Source organism: Dama dama, chromosome 8 (assembly GCF_033118175.1).
Source record: "Dama dama isolate Ldn47 chromosome 8, ASM3311817v1, whole genome shotgun sequence".
Classification (NCBI taxonomy): domain Eukaryota; kingdom Metazoa; phylum Chordata; class Mammalia; order Artiodactyla; family Cervidae; genus Dama; species Dama dama.
This window is the reverse complement of record NC_083688.1, coordinates 49293418-49307504: the sequence shown is the minus strand read 5'-3', so window position 1 is coordinate 49307504 and position 14087 is coordinate 49293418. Positions and strand designations below refer to the sequence as shown.

Sequence of the window (14087 nt, the reverse complement as noted above, 5' to 3'; positions counted from 1 at the left end):
TCAAGAAAACCTTTCAGATCTCATCCCCCCTAGTTTCTTGCATGTGTCTAAGTAGAAATATCATAGGAAGAGCTCTCCTGTACTTAAATCCCCAAACTAAAACTGTTTGCACGCATCCCCTCCCGAGTCCAAGTACGGCTTTGCAAGACGGATGACTATGTCATATAGAAGGCACCTTACATATAATGAACTCATTCTTTCTTAAAGAAAGGTACCTTTTATAGAGTTGGCCATGGAGGAAAGGAAAAAGAGGCAATCACAGTGTAAACATCCTCTCTTGATCCAGGCCATTATTTCCTTACTTGTTTTGGGTACTAAGAACTGAATATAAACCTGAAACTAACACACTATTATAAATCAACTCTACTTTAATAAAAAGAAAAACAAGTGAATGGCCCAGGATGTCCTATCTGAACACAATAGTCTACGTAGCTAACTTCTGACACCAACAAGCTTTAGTTGCTAAAACTTTTAATTCAGAAGAAAATAATACACTGAAGAATATGCAGTCCTTGTGGCTCCCCTCTTAAAGAAGTAATGTCTAGGCAGACAGAAGCCCAAGAGGCAAGCAGACCATGCCATTTCCTGCCACACTCAGTCCAGATGACTCAGTTTCCAAGTCATTTCTGCACTGCTATTTTCTCCTACTCCCCACTTTGCAAGAGCAGATAACCAAATTAAACTGAGTGGAAATTTAAATGACTAGAACAAAATCTCCAGCTCTGACCAAATTAAATCAGTGTTTGCTTAGAAATTGTCTGTATTTCATAAAAAGCCAAGCATAACGTGACATTAATTTAGTGAGATACACTAATCACTTGTCAACTAGCATATTTACATTAAAAGGCTCTAGAATTATTTTTGCATTTTTAATTGAATACAGGTATCTCTAATATTCTGGGGTTAATTCTACCTCACATGGTATTTGTAACTGTCCTATAAATTTACAACTATGACATCTCCCATCAATTTCTCTTGACTCAGCTCTTCCAGTTCAGGAAAAATCTATATATCATGTGTCAAGATCTACACAAAGGAACATCTTAGAGCAGAACAGAAGTCTCTGAGTGAATCTGCTAATTCACACTTTTTTGGAGATTAGGCAGACACATTATTCTGAAAAGAAAAATCCTTTCTCTTTAAGCCCTCACTAATCTATTGTAAATAAAGACCCTGATCATGACAGGCAGAAAATACTATCAGTGAGATGGTATCAATAGAAATTGCAACATATTATTCCCTCATAGATAACAAAGTTGACCTTAACAACACAAAATAATACTCTATACATACCAATACCTCTACTAATTTGGACTTTCCACAGAATTAAGTCTCTCGAAAGACTTACTACTCTACCGACCTCAAGTGCAGAAGGAAGCATACACATTCCAAAGCTACCAGGGGGGCCCCATCAGCAACAACAGAATAAGAAAAGTTGTTCAGGGAGACAGTTTCTGACTCTCCCTAACTCCTGTCTCCATGCTTTCTTTTAACAAGTGATCTTTTTAGAATAGCTTTTCATTTATGGAAAGGTTACAAAGGCAGCAGGGAGAATTCTCATACACCTCACACCTAGTTTCCCTCTTAACAACATTTTACACAAGCATACTATATTTGTTACAATTAATGAACTGATATTGATAGATTATTAACTAAAACTCACACGTTATCCAGACTTTTTTCATTTTTGCCTAATATCCCTTTTCTGTTCCAGGATCCCATTCAGGGTACCATACTACATTTAATTGCTACGTTTCCTTAGGCTCATCTTGACCTCATCTTAAGTGCTTCTTAGGCACTTCTGGTTTTTGATGACCTCGACAGCTTTAAGGGGCACTAGTAAGGTAATCTGGTAGAATGTCCCTCAGTTTGGATTTATCTGATATTTTTCTCCTGATTAGACTGGCGTTACATGTTTTTGGAAGGAAGACAATAAAGGTAGTGTCATTCTCATCACATCATATCAAGGCTATATACTATCAATAGGACATACCACTGCCATCGTTTGATTTTAGCCTCGATCGCCTGCCTGTGTGTCTGTAAGGCTCCTCCACGGTAGGCTTACTTCTTTCCCACCCCTTTCCATAGTGTACTGTTTGGAAGGAAGTCACTATGTGCAGCTCATAAGGAGCACTGAATTATGCAGAATTACTTGGAAATCTTCTGCAGAGGAGATTTGTCTATTCTCCTTCATTTAGTTATTCAATTGTATATTTATATCAGTATAGATTTATCTTATACTTCAGGGTTCTAATCCAATACTACTTGATTTTGTCGCTCAAAGTATTCCAGCTTTGACCACTGGGAGTTCTTTCAGATGGTTCTTGTGTCTCTTTGACATCCTGTGAATTGTTTTGAGTTTCCCTATACTATCTGGCACAAGACGCTTCAGACACTGTCTTGTACATTTCCTGTCCCAGTCCAAGAATCATCCATGTCTAAACAGAGCCCTAGTACCCTTTACTGAAGAACAATATTAAAAGCCAACATCTACGCACTAGTTGTATATATATATTTTAATACCTATTACTAGAGCTAAACATGAAAAACTTCCGAATAACACATTTTGAGGACATTAAAATTAATGAAGGAAAAGCGACAGAAAATTTTCAGCTCCATTCTAGAAATTCACAGAAAAACCTAGGTAGCTTTTCTCTTTGGGTATTTATTAGAAATCAGAAAGAAATGTCATGATCTTTAATTTTAATGTAATAAGATGGCAAAGGCTAAAATAACTGCTTAATTTTATGTTGTTTTCAGGTTAATCTTGCAAAACATATGAGGTATTCCTAATGATTTAATAGCAAAATAAATCTGATATCTAATAATACATATGTATGATACTGACATGATATGGCATGAGATGAGAAATTATCTGGACCCATTCCAGCCTCAACAAGCCTTATGCAGAGATTGTCCCTGAGGGCTAAGGTCACACCTCAAAATATCTTCTGTCTTACTTTCCTTCTGGGGTTACAAGAAGAAAATAAGTAATGGAGGCAGGAAGTATCTGGACATTAGTAGCAATTAAATAAAGAGGTTTCAATCCCCACTCTGTCTGGGCCTCCTCCTAGGAATGGATGTCAGTCCAGATCATGGGGAGACAGCTTTAAGATGATAAAGCATGATAAACATCTGTTCTATTCAAACCTAAGTAACAGCACTTCCAAAGACTCTTGACTACATCTCTGAGATCTCAACAAACTGTGGTCTAACAATTATGGAAGACAGCTGGAGCTCTGAGGGAGGAAAAGTATTCTCATCCAAACTAGGCTTGTTATGTAAGGAAATACTTGGAATCCCAAGCATACCTGTGATTAGGCTAAAAACATTTGCCTTCATTTTCAACTGTGCACCTGCATCTTTAGGGCAACTAACAAAAGCTAGAAGTCCATTAAGGCTCATCAGCAACAAAAGGCTCAAGGCTCAGGCAAGCTTCTAAGACTTTCTCACATTATATTGTTCTCCCATCTAATATTTTATTTTAATACAGGCACAGCTGGGAGACACTACATTGAGCAAGATAAATTATCAGTCACTAGCTGAAGTAGTGAAAAGACCCATGGGTAGGAAAAAATTCAGATAGATTAGAGTTTAAGAAGTGAAATGAAAATGTTAGTAGCTTAGTCGTGTCCTGCTCTGTAATCCCATGGATGGTAGCATGTCAGGCTCCTCTGTCCATGGAATTCTCCAGGCATGAATACTGGAGTGGGTTGCCATTCCCTTCTCCAGGGGATCTTCCCAATCCAGGGATTGAATTGGGGTCTCCCACCTTGCAGGCAGATTCTTTACCATCTGAGCCACCAAGGAAGCCCAGAGTTCAGCATTTTTGCCTAAATCCCAATATTGGTCTAAGAATCCTTTACGGAAGACAAGATGCCTAATTTTGAATTTTAATTTTTCTATTATCTAGTTTGACTAGCACATGAAAATTATTTTACACTTTGACAGCTCCATTTCATCAACCAAATACCACATGGCTGAATTTGTTGAATATTATTAAGATTCCATAATCTACTTTATTCCTGGGCAAGAGTAGCATGTAGCCTTAGAATGATCCAAATCAATAGGAGTTGAGCAGTTAAAGAGAAGACAACTGGAGTTCCAGCAATCATGTGATATTTTTTAAATTCACTCTAGTGATGTCTATAAAGAAGGTGCTAAGACTCCAAACCTAAACCTGAAATGAAGAAAGAGGAATGACTCTAGCAGAGATGAGAGCTGCCACCTTCTGAAGAGTCATAAAACCACTGGTATGCCTATTTGAATGGAATAAACACCATGTAGGAGTCTTCATGCATTCATTTCCTAACTTTATCTCCACAAGCACACTCATGGAAGAGTCACAGAAGGCTGGAATCTCTTTAGGGTAGGTGTGCCAAAGAAAGAGAAAAAGTGGGGACAGAGAAATAAGAACTAAGGCCTAGAAGTTACTGGTGGGGAAGTGTCCAGGTAGAATAGGAAGATTTTTTCCCCTCTTTTTCTTTTTGTCTCTCTCTCTCTTTTTAATCGAAGTATAGTTGACATATAATATCACTGTCAGATATACAACATGGTGGTTCCATATTTTTATACACTGTATGATAACCACCAAACCACCGTGGGTCTAGTTACCATCTCATCAGCATGGAAAACTATTACACTGTTACTGACAATATTCTTTGCTATACATTACATCCTGTGACTTATTTATTTTACAACTGGAAGTCTGCACTTCTTAATACCTTTTGTCCGTTTCACCCATTGCCCCATGCTCACATCCCCTCCCCTCTAGCAAACACTGGTTTCTAACTCGTGATTCTAAAACGGAACTTTTTGACAGGTGAAGTATGATTTACTTCACATCCCTGTGCACATAACAAGATCATAGATGTTAAAATGCAATTCCTTGTTTTTTTCTCTCAAAGTCCATATCTTGAACCTTCTTATACTGTTGTTGGGAATGTAAAATGGTGAAGCCACCATGGAAAATAGTATGAGGGTTCCTCAAAAGAAGCAAAAATAGAGTTGCCACATGATCCAGCAATCCCACTTCTGGGCATATAATCAGACAGAACTCTAATTTGAAAAGATACACGCTCCCTGTGTTCACAGCAGCGCTATTCACAATAGCCAAGACAACAAACGTCCATCAACAGATGAATGGATAAGAAGACGTGGTACATATATACAATGGAATAATACTTAGCCATAAAAAGAAATTATGCCATTTGCAGCAACATGGACAGACCTAGAAATTATCATACTAAGTGAAGTAAGTCAGAAAGAGAAAAACAAATACCATATCACTTATATGTGGAATCTAAAAGATGACACAAGTGAACTTATCTACAAAACAGAAACAGACTCACAGACATAGAAAACACACTTGTGGTTTCCAAAGGGGAGGGGCTGGGGGAGGGATGGAGCGGGGACTTTGGGATTAACAGATGCAAACCATTATATACAGAATGGATAAACAACAAGCTCCTACTGTGTGGCACAGGGCACTATATTCAATATCCTGGGATAAGCCATAATGGAAAACAATTTTAAAAAGAATGTACATACATAAAACTGAATCACTCTGCTCTACAGCAGAGACTAATACAACACTACAAATCAACTATACTTCAATTTTTTAAAAAACACATTTTCCTTTTCAGAGAAAGAGTTAAAGAGAGAAGAAATGAAACTAAGATTCTGCTCTCAAAAATGATCTATAGTTATGAGCTTTTACCAAAGAATCTTTATGTCAAATGATTTAAAAACCAGGGGAAGCTTTAAAAAAAAAAATAGCTGAACGGTTTAAGTGTATGAGAACAGTATTTCCTGCCAGAAGGATTTCCTGTTTTAGGCAACCACAAGGGACGTGGTGGGGAAACATCCGCCGGCAGCCACAGCCGTGCTTCAAAGGCCACTTCTCTCTGCTACTCACCCTTCCTCCCCGACGAATGTGACGTACAGCTTATTTCTCTGCAGGTCTTTTCTGGAGTACCCCATAATTTGATTAAAAGCATCTTCGAGCAAGTGATCTCTTCTGATAATTAACCTGTCCGTAAAGAGACAATTTGAAAAAATACAGATGATTTCCTAATCCTTACCTTTCCGAGCACTTGCCATTTAATTTCCATTTACCACAGCTAGGTGAAAAGTAGCATGACTTATTATCATCGCTGTCTGCAATAAAGCACACGTCTGTCTGTAACTCTTAATAGCATGAACAAAAGTTACATCAGAGAATCATTGGTAAGTAGAGCACCCCACCTAAGACCTGTAAAAACAATGCAAAAGTTCTTTCTGATGGTCAAATTCATTTATCCCGGGAGGAAAATCATTAAAAACAAGACACACACTCATAAAACTTTTGTTTATAAAAGGAAGATTAAACCTAGGGGGTAATGTTTTAAGCATTCTATGTAATGAATGCACCTAGACCAGGAATTCAATTCTTAAGTAGCTAGGAAGATGACAGTGAGAACAAGAAAGACGAATTCTTAGTGTCCTTTAAAGAAGAGGAGTTTACATAAATTTCTCTAACTTTAAAATTAGGTGAACCTTGAAACTCTCTAGGTGACAGATAAAAATGAATGATACTTGCAGTTGATTAATCTACTTATGACAATGGCAATTTAAGTCATCTTTAAACAGGTGTCAATTTGCCCTTAATGCAAATAGTAATGGAAAGGGAGATGACAGGGAAGCCAAAGGCATGAAAGTTTGATCAGCAATATTTTCAAAAGTGAAGCTAGAGATGTGCAGTGTTTGGAGCAGGTTGATGTTTTTGAAGGTGATGAAAGGGGAACCGGTGAGTTCAGAGGAACAAGCCCTGCACGGGGGCAGTGAGCTGTGCAGCTGCTGGGCTGGGCATTTTTCCTGGCACACCCAGGTCATGGTGGGGCCGCAGTCAGACGCCCTCCTCTGTCCTCTCAAGTGGCATAGTGATCTTTAGTGGAGACGTGAGATGGGGTGGGGTGGGGCTGAAGGGAGTATGGGTAAGTGGGAAATTCACGTAATTCTGGGCCAAACAACCTGATGATCTTTCAATTTCCCCATTTAAAGGGAGGTAGATAAAGACAGGCAGAAACAACTTTCATGCCATATTCTGTTGGACAAGTGAAGCTTATTTCACGGAAGGAAACACAGTTACGCAGTGGTGGTCCTATACTCCAATCAGCCAGGCAACACAGGACTCCGTGACAGCCTTATATCCAGTGAATATGTGAGCAGTCAACAAAGAGGTACTTTTCAAGAGAACAAAATAAATCAGCTTTTCATTTTGCTTATATTTTCACATGAAACATGACTGTCACTTTCCTGTCTGCTTTAAAACCTTAATTGTGCTTAGTTCAGCCACTATGTTTTAGGTGATACTGTTGATTTACTCACACCAAAATAATTATGTCAACTAAACAAGTTCTGGTCATCCCAAACCACAATCTATTTCCTACAATTCCCAAAGCATCGCATCCTATTACCATCTACCAATCCTGGGGTTTGTATCATTTTGACTTACTTTAATTTCCCTGGGCCTTGTCCATATCCTTTAGTCTCTAACTTCCTGTAAAAGTTCCTTAGTTTGGCTTCAAAGTCTCGCTTGTAAGGGGCTGGAGCGCGGGCATTGGCACGCTGAGTACCTACAGCAAACCACAAAGAGACAAGGGTGTGGATTTGATGTTCATCACATCACCATGAAAAAAATATCACCAAGGGGCTGAGACCACAGTTAACAAGTAAAAGGAGGCTACACTTTCGAGTTCTTGCACTTTCACCTCTCCAAGTCGAAGGACATCACAGGGCTTAACCAGGATCTTAAGGTGTCTTAGATGTCTTCCCTGTGGCCTTTTGGTTGAGAATAGCAAGTCTGTTTGAAGAGTTAATGGTGCCTATGTGTTAGTCAGTATGTTCCTCTTTTCAGCCCATACTAATATGAGTCAAACAGAGTTACTGATGTCTGATGGTGAGATGGTATCATGGCAGTTAGACAGGAAGTCACAGTGTGAAAGTACGTGGTACAGAAAGCCAGGGCAGTAAGTTCCCATACTTGACGAAAAACCTTCAAAAACGTATTTTTGATACGTACTGTAACGCAACTAAGAAATACTGTAGACACATAATTTCATACATATCATACTACAGGGTGGAAAGATACTGATCTGAAACAAAATTCAGCCATAACTGCAGAAAGCCCACGTCTCCTGGTTGTGTTCTTAATATGTGCCAAGTACTGTGATGACCTACAGATTATCTATAAAGATGTTTTACATGTCCTTCCACAGCGAGCATAATTAATAACATATAAAAGCAACATAGTTTATTCCCCCTTTCCATAGAAAAAGCTGGTTCTGTGTCACACTGACTAACTGACAAGCTGGGATACAAAACTGATGATGGACGTGGGAATCAGCCACCATGACAAAAACATGGGAGGCTTCCACTAAACTTCACAACACAATAGGAGACACAGGGAAACACAACCGGTGATGTTCCTTACATCACACACCATGCAAGCTCCTTCCAGGTACCCTCAGGCATGAACCAACTAAGTGATGATTATTTTTTCCTAAGACTGTTCAGCACCAGATGCTCAGAATGAACAAGATCAGCTTCCTGGAGTGGGTATCTTGGTTGGGAAGACAGAAATAGTATGCATCAAACAACTAGAGAATGGCTAAGTCCTAAACTAGATGGTATACAAAACTCCTATAAAGCAGAAGGAATAAAACTATAGCCCGGCCCCATAAAACTAAAAATAAAAAACTATTTATTTTTTAAAATATTAATAAATAAAAATAAAAAATAAAACTATAGTTCGGGCATGGCCGAGCTGTACTTGGTCCTATCGATCTATTTTGTTTGCCATGTAATGTTTTTAAATTAACTGTCAACATTTAAAATTTAGGAGATTTCAAGTAAAAAAAAAAAAAAATCTGATTTCTCCTGAAAATCATCTAGGGACTTTTGTAACAACTGGCTTGCATTTCCCTAGGAGGACAGTTTCCCTTTCAGGTGAAGTCTGTGCTCCCCACTGTGCCACAGCCTCTCAATGACAATGCATTTGAGACCAGTGTTACAGAAAAGTAATAGTAAATGAGGATAAGCAGAGATCAAAATGCTATTGGAACCAGGCTTTATAAACATGGGAGAACCCATAGTCTATACTGAGGCAGGACAGCAGGAGCTGGAATAAGCATTGCCTGCAGGTTCAGAAGACACTGTGGAGACCCCACTAACCTAGAGCAGATGGGGAATGCTGGAAAGTAGAATATTAAATAGGTCAGAAGTCTGATACCAAATTATGAGAAGACTTTTTAAAAACCTAGCCCAGAAGTGTGAGCATGATGCAGCAAGCAGGGGGAACCCTTTATAGCAAGGAAATAACAAACAAGTGATGCTTTCCTTCAGAAATGAAGGAAATCATTCCTTCAGAATCATTTCCTTCAGAAATGATTTTCAAAGTGTGCTGAGTGGATTGAGGACAGGAAGGAGGAAAGACTCAGGAGTAGCTGTGGAAACAAGCCTGAGGGGATGAGAACCAGCCTGGACTGGTGACTCAGAGGGGCTTTCGCAATGTGAAATAAGAACTGGTAACCATAGGTAAGTGAGGAAGAGAAATAAGAAGCTCACATGGCGGGGATGGGGAATACATGTAACTCCATGGCTGATTCATGTCAATGTGTGACAAAACCCACTGCAATGTTGCGAAGTAATTAGCCTCCAACTAATAAAAATAATTGAAAAAAAAAAAAAAAAAAAAAGAAGCTCACATGGTAATATAAAACCTTTCAAACAGTAACAAGAGTTGTCATTTGTTGTGTCTGCTCTGCAATAGAGACCATTCACTTCACAAAGCGGATCTTGGGAAATCCTCACAAGTCTAAGAAGCAGGCATTGTTATTACTACCGTCACCAACACTTTGTAACTAAGGAAGCTGAAGGCATATGCCAGTGAATGGTAGATTTAGGATCTGAGCCAGTTCTGACTGACGCGGGAGGACGGGGGACATGTGAGGCTTTATCCATACTAAGCTGGAGACGACCACTGTTCAGGTGGATATACCCTATCAGCGCTTGAAAATATGGTACTGGAGTTTCAGTGTGAGATCCAGGCCACACTTGGGGATGAAATAAGTCAGTGTATGTGTGGTATAACACTTCATGCAGTGCCTCCTGCACCAGCAGCCCCGTGTAAATGTTGTTATTGCAATTATCTGCACAGCGGTGAATACTAAACACATCGGGAAATGCAGTGGGATTTGGGGAATGGAATTTAATGAAACCATCTATTGGTTAGTAGTATGTGCAGAGTTCTACTGGCATAATTATGAATCTTACCCAAAAAGCTATGCCATAAAGGAAACAAATAAACTTGACCTTAAAGGTCTGGGATACAGAAGGCTCCTCCTAGGCAGTAGTTCTCAATCTTGAACGTATATCAGAATCACTGAGGATGCTTTTAAAAAACCCAATGTTCAGGCCACAGCCAGGACATACTACGTGAGAGTCGGTAGGGATGAGACATAGACATACGTGTGTCATGCAGGTCTCCAGATGATTCCAACATGCAGCCAAGGCTGAGAACCATTATCTCCCACAAGAAGGTCCAAACTAACCAATGAACCCCCTGGGCACCATCCAGGGACAAAGTGGGGGTACTTCCCGTGTATTCGTAAGACATCCTCTGCAACATGAAGGAACACGATCTGCATGAACTCTAGGCTCCTGTCTTGGACGGCTCAGGGCAGAGGCCCGAAGCACAAGGGCGGTCGAAGTGGCAGAATAAAGCTGTGAGGCTGCAGTCTGAGCCACTGCAGACAAGTAAGCCCAGACAGCTCAGAAAGCAGCCGTAATGAATCAGCTCTCAAGAGCACGGACATTGATAGGGAAGAGGAGGAAGAGGAACAAAAGACTGAAAATCTTTCCAGACACAAAAGAAACACAATTCTTTAAGAGCTGATTACTTTTGAAAAACAGCACATATTCCACTGCCATATAATTTGAGATGCTTAAAAGGACATGAGAAATGCCATAATGCATTCCATCAATATCAACACAGACACTTAATAAAAATTAGCTCTAACTCCATTTCAGCTCTAGGTAAAGGAATTCAATTACGGAGACTCTGGAGACAGAAACTGTTAAACGCAAACATTCTTTTGCTAATAGTTCTATTATGAAAAAATCATTTACACATTACATCATGGTTTAAAAATTACAGTAAATTATGCTGCTGGCCCTTGTCAAAGTCTTAATGCAAGTCAGGTGCAACTGCCAAGAAAATCCAGGGCAGAAACAATATTACTTCCACTTTGGAAATAAAAAAAAAAGTATCTTGGAGAGTGAGCTCACAGAACTGAATAAGAATCATAACTGCAAGTGAAGTTCTAGGATATGATTCACTTAGAGAGTCATGTCATAGTCTTCATGGTCTTAAAAAAGGAAGTCAGATACAAAAGGTCAACATTGCATACAAGAAGTGATCAAATAAAAGGCTGATTTTATGAAGAGTCTGTATTATGTTAATTATTTGCAGGAAAAATTTCGGCAACAGATATAAGACTTTAAAAAAAAAAAAAACATTGCTAAGCAGTTCTAAAGCACTCCCATATAATGCTGTTAACACTAGTTCCATAGACTCTTACAAAACTGCACAGTCCTATCCAAACTTAAAGAATTTTACCAGACAGAGGATTTCTTTTCTAGGTGATACTAAGAAAAACCTTGGCATCAAACTGCTAAGAAGTCTGCGTCTTCTTTGATGCTGGGTGTGACACCCAGAACCCAAAATGCTCTGATGACTGGCTCTTGGTCTGTGGTGGAAGGGTGAAGCTCAGCCCAGTTCAGCATGGTTCCAGCCCTCTGAACTGGGATGCCTAAGAAGAGCATTTCTTTTCTGTTCACTTCCTAAAGACAAGAAACGCTATGACTTTCTTTTTTATAATTCCCTGTTAGTGAATGAGAATAAAGTATCAAGCACTAAAATAATCTCTGGAAAACTCTATCTTCTGGAACATAGATCAACAATGGAATTAAGAAAAAACTCATAAAAGTAGCTGGTACAGAGCACAAGCAAGGAAGTCCCAGCAAATTTTGCTTTATTCTCTAAGAGTAATGAAAGGCCCTCACGTCACTGTTGTGACCTTGTTGATGATTCTACTTACATACCATTTGTTTTTTTTAAAAAAAAAAGAACAATCTGATATCTGATTTTTCAAATGTTGGCAAATTAAAAGCAGTTTATTAAAAGAGGGAGGCTGGAGGGCATGCCAGGGACTGGCATCCTCTGAGAACACCAAGAGCGGGGAACAAGGAAGAGTAACAGAAACACAGAAATAAAAACACCTGCATATTGTGATAGAGACAGTAGTCTGTGGTTCTCCTTCAGTCTTTGGAATCATACCCCCATCCCCACCCACGAATGAAGAGCTTCCATCATTTGTACTGTCTGGTTCCTAGATCACCTCTGTGGGGCTGAGCAAAGAGCCCCACAGATACACAGCTGAAACAAGTGGCAAGCTAGGATACTGAAACAAAAGCAAGGATGAAACTACCATCCTAAAAACAAGTATAAAGCTACTTCAGAGACTGTGAGGGAGAGGAGGGGAGGTGGGATGGAGACAAGAGGGAAGGAGGGAGAAGGGGGAGAGAGACACAGAGAGAAACAGGAAAAAGGACGTGAGGGAGAAAGGTAGGGAGCAGCGGGGGAGACAGGAAGAGAAGGATGAACATTCCTGAGAAGAGCTGGCAAGACAAGCAAAAGCTGGGATGGTGACTTTGGAGGGAAAGAGGGAAAGGGGGAAAGGGGGACCTTAAGGAGTTGCACTGTGTGTTGGGAGAAATAACTGCCCGCGAGACAGCCTTCAGTGAAGACCCACACGACTCTTCAGGGCTCTCTGGTCTGGTTACTTCCCTTGAGCATGACCTGGCGCTCTACTGGCTTCCAGAGGCTCCAGTTCTAGTCAAGCAATAACAGCTCTGTCTGAAGATACCCTCAAATATGAAATATCCTCAAGGCACTGAAGACAGGGAAGCAGGGAGAGATATAATGTACTGATAAAAGTCTCAGCAAACGGTAGGTTAAAGAAATTCTCTGATGTTCAACAGTATAGCTTTGGTCACGTGGAAAATTCACGTAAGTGAGCTCTCCAACAATATCAGATAAATTAGGTGTTCTTGCATTTAAATTCCTAGAAATGTGCAGCTACAAAAAGTCCTGAAATAAACTTCTGGGTCCTATATTTGGCATAATAAACCATATGGTAATTGGAAAGGTCTTTTCCTTCTGGCATAACTAAGGTCAGGACTGGCACTATAATGGACCTAGAAAAACAAACCTTCACATTCCAAGATTTTGACAACTTTAGGTGAGCACTATAGCAGCTGCAAAAAGCAGTGAGTCAAAGTTTCCAAAGCCCTTCTCTCTCCTGCACTTGAAAAGACATGTAAATGTGCTTGGAATGAGGAAAAGAGTGGAAAGTTTAGCAGGTTCCTAGGCGTTCTGAAAGAAGATCATTAAAATTTACGACTGTCATAATTTTCACAATATTATTTCTCACACCACTAAAAGGGATGAAATTCTAGTCATAAGAAAGAGTGTAAGACAACTTTCAAAAATCCATTTGAAATGTTTTCATAAGAACTTCAGGAGTATTGGTAGAAGAAGAGGCTATTTTACTCAAAGAAACAGATTCTTCCACAGGATAAATGAGGCTAGTCCTGCCTTTGTATCATGTGGAATTAGTTATAGTTACTTCCGTTGATATCAGGCAGTACATCCCAATTTCAAGATCAAATAAAGCCCACTGAAAGACAGTAGGCCAAAAATACGGAGATGATCCTTCCTGAAAATTAAAACCACCACAAACACTGCACACAATTTAGATATCTTTGGAAATCGTAGAACTTTCAATCTGTTTCCAGAATGCATTTATTGCCACCAAGAATTACTCATGTACATTTGTGATGCTACATGAAAACAGAAACTCAGTCACCATTTAGAATGTTCATAGAGTCTCAAGAGTGTCAAACTCGTCATTGAGAGAATATGCCTTTGTAGGGCCCAGAAGGGATAGAATCTAGGGATCTACATTTTTCTCTGGGAGGATGGG

General features: G+C 39.5%; 1 protein-coding gene across 1 annotated transcript in view; it reads right to left on the bottom strand.

Annotated features, from left to right (window-relative positions):
* HECW2 (HECT, C2 and WW domain containing E3 ubiquitin protein ligase 2) overlaps positions 1 to 14087 on the bottom strand; it is a 417314-nt gene that overhangs the window by 38631 nt on the left and 364596 nt on the right. The window contains exons 20-21 of the mRNA XM_061149100.1: positions 7496 to 7616; positions 5918 to 6031 (exon numbers count right to left, since the gene is read on the bottom strand). Coding sequence (XP_061005083.1) covers positions 5918 to 6031; positions 7496 to 7616 — 235 coding nt within the window. The remainder of the gene's footprint in view (positions 1 to 5917; positions 6032 to 7495; positions 7617 to 14087) is intronic.